At 58.2% G+C, this 3,029-nt stretch overlaps 1 protein-coding gene across 3 annotated transcripts in view; it reads right to left on the reverse strand.

The window, feature by feature from the left end:
- Positions 1-937: 937 nt before the first annotated feature.
- Positions 938-3,029, reverse strand: part of SLC29A1 (solute carrier family 29 (equilibrative nucleoside transporter), member 1) — a 14,112-nt gene continuing 12,020 nt past the window's right edge. For all 3 annotated transcript variants that reach the window (XM_005860957.2, XM_014535372.1, XM_005860956.2), the window contains exons 11-14: positions 2,833-2,941; positions 2,537-2,622; positions 1,968-2,167; positions 938-1,613 (exon numbers count right to left, since the gene is read on the reverse strand). In XM_005860957.2, coding sequence (XP_005861019.1) covers positions 1,502-1,613; positions 1,968-2,167; positions 2,537-2,622; positions 2,833-2,941 — 507 coding nt within the window. In that variant the 3' untranslated portion in view covers positions 938-1,501. The remainder of the gene's footprint in view (positions 1,614-1,967; positions 2,168-2,536; positions 2,623-2,832; positions 2,942-3,029) is intronic.

Below are 3,029 nucleotides of genomic sequence, written 5' to 3' on the forward strand. Positions count from 1 at the left end.
GATTCCAGTGCCCCCGACAGTACAATACTTAATTGCTCTTTAATGAGGCCTGAAACCTCAACTCAATTAGACTGAGAAAGGAAGCCCGGGCAGAGGTGCCAACTCGGTAGCACCTGCTGGTCAGGGATCAGTGAGCAGGCTGGGCTGTGCAGGAAGACCTCCTGCCCTTCTGGGAAGTCTGAGACATGTGCTGAGGACCAGGGCCAGTGAGGCGGGGAAGGAGGGTCCACCGTGGCCAGAGCTCTGGCCTCACGTTGTCAGGAAGAGTCATTTTTGAGAAGGGGGACCCAGCGGTATGGCCCCCTCCGCTGGGACTTTCTCATGGTCCCACCCCATCCCACCCCTCCCTCCTTAGGCCAGAGTTTGAGAAGAGAAGGGGAGGGCCCAGCTCCAATGAAAGGACACACAGACCCCTTGTTCCCCAGGAAGTCTGAGCTTTGACGTCAGGGCAGAGTGCCAGGCAGGGGAGAGCCCTCAGGCGCAGCCTGTTCTTGCTGGGAGGTGTGGGAGCACTGCCAGGAGCCGGGTGGGGGGAGCCTGCGGGGGGCCAGCTGGCCAGTTTTGCAGAACTCATTCCCCGGACTGAGCAGTGAGGTCAGAGTGGAGGGGGTGATAGTGAAGATAACAAAAAAGGTAGGTGCTGTCTCCATCCCGTCTTATGGAAGAAGGAATGAAGCAGCAAAGAAAAAATGGCCTTTCTTGGTCTCAGCCAACAGTGTGGGTGTCCTGGCTCCAGGCCTGCCCCTCCTCTGTGGCCCCAGGAGGGGACACTGCCACCCCTCTGAGGTTAGGAGGACTAACCCTACCCCACCCCCCAACCTTGGGCCAGGCCTGGTGTTGGCCAAGACCCAGCTGGCTCATGCTTATCCCCACAGACGCAGGCTGCCATCCCTCTACCCTCTCCAGGGCATGAAGCCATGGCTGGAGGACACAGAGCCATGGGGGATAAAAAATATTTATTTAATCAGAGAGCCTCTGAAGGCACCTGGTTTCTGTTGAGTATAAAAAAAGGCAGTAAAATAGCAACTGTACAGGATACATGATAGACACAAGGCAGGGGGAGCAGGGGAGGGACAGGGAGGTTGGGGGAGGAGGTACAGGGAGAAGGGAGGGGTGCAATATCACACTGGACCTTAGAACAGACAGTCCTGGCCCCTAGCCACCCCTGGTACAGACAGACAAACATACAGACACATAGACACACACACTCTGAGCCTGGGAGCCTCTTCTGTCTGCTCATGTAGGAATCAGAGCCAGATGTGGGGGGACTCGAGCATACGCAGAGACTGTGTCCCTCCCTCGACTCTGACCTGCATGCCCACAATGTCCCCACTGTCCACCCAGAGGCTCCCTCCTCGGGGCCTGGACACCGGGCCCAGCACAGGCCATGAGAAAGCAGAATTCAGCTAGAAGAGAAAACCTCCAGCTCACCCCTGCCCATCCCTGAAGGACAAGGAAGGGGCAAGAGCTGGCGGCCAGTGCAGTCCTCTGTCCATCTGGGTCACACAATTGCCCGGAACAGGAAGGAGAAGACAGCCCCTAGCGCCAGGCCCAGAGACAGAAAGAAGGCCATGATGGCTCCAGCTGTCTCAGCCTCAGCCGGCTTCACTTTCCTAAAGGAGGAAGGCAAGGCCACCTTAGGATGGCTCCTACTCCAGCCTCACCCAGGGCATCAGGATGGGGAGACTTGCCTGAGCACCCAGTTCTGCTGACCAACCCATCCTACCTTCCCAACCCCAATCTGGGGGCTGTCTTCCTCCTTACCTGAGAGTCCCCTCCCCCACCCCCACCTAAGTGAGCCTGGGCACCCCCACCCTGCACTCCCGACCAGGACCAGGTGCCCCTCCCTGCGTGGCCCCTCAGCCTGGAAACCTTAAGCGCCAGGATGAGGGAGTCTCCCTTGCCCTCTCCCCCTCTGTGGAGTGCCCTCCCCCCCATTGGAGCGCTAGGCCCTGCCCGACACTCACTTGGGCCCAAAGCACATGCAGAGACTGGCGAGGTAGCCATTGGAGAAGGCGAAGGCGGCCATGAAGATGATGTACCACGCGTCGTGCTTAAAGATCACAGCCAGGTATTTGCGGGGATGGACGTTGCACAGCAGCAGCAGGGGCACGAACACCAGCCGGGCCACCACCAGGATTGGCAGCCAGCGGCTGTCCTTCCCAGGCTGTGGGGACCAGGCAGTGCCTCAGCCGGGCCGGCTCCCAGGCACACCCAGGCCCCCAGGGGCCCCTCGGGATCTGCATTGAAACCTCAAAGCCGGGTTACCCCTATGGGTACTGATGGGGAGGGGGCAGAGTGGAACCTTCTGGAATGCTGGAAATGTTCTCCATCTTGACCTGAGTGGTGATTACACAGGGGATGTATATATAGACATTAAGCTATACACTGAAGGCTTGGACACCTCACTATACATAATGTCTTGGTTTTTAAAAAAGCCTGGTGCCCTTGTCACCATACTTTCTTGGTGCCCTTTATGGTCTCAGGGTGGACTCTTCCCTCTCACCGGGGCTTGGTGCCCTCTGCTTCCACTTACCCACATGGTTATGGTTGTGAGGCTCCGGCCCAGCCAGTCGAAGACATTGAAAGTCAAGAAGCAGGACACAGGAATGAAGTAGCGTCCTGGGGAAGGAAGAATCCATTAGGCGATGGTGATTAGTTCTGGAGGCAGACTTAGCCACCTTGACCCTCCCTGGGCCTGAGTGTCCCCAGGGAAGGGCAAATGGGCCAGGAGAGACTAGCCGGGGAGAGGGCAGCCCAGGTCTCCTTTCCCCACTCCCAGTCCTGCCAGAGCCCGTCCATCCCCATCCTGGGAGCCCCTGGTGTCCTCACCCCAGGCGCTACTGCCTGCAATGCTGGACTTGGCATCAGAGGTAACAGCAGGAAACACCCCAATGGTGACCGTGAAGATGAAGCAGACGGAGAGAGCTGGGACTAAAATCTGGAGGAAAGGACCCAGGCCCAGTCTTCAGGGCAGCCATGCATTACAGAACCACACACACACACACACACACACACACACACACACA

Source organism: Myotis brandtii, unplaced genomic scaffold, assembly GCF_000412655.1.
Source record: "Myotis brandtii unplaced genomic scaffold, ASM41265v1 scaffold143, whole genome shotgun sequence".
NCBI lineage: Eukaryota > Metazoa > Chordata > Mammalia > Chiroptera > Vespertilionidae > Myotis > Myotis brandtii.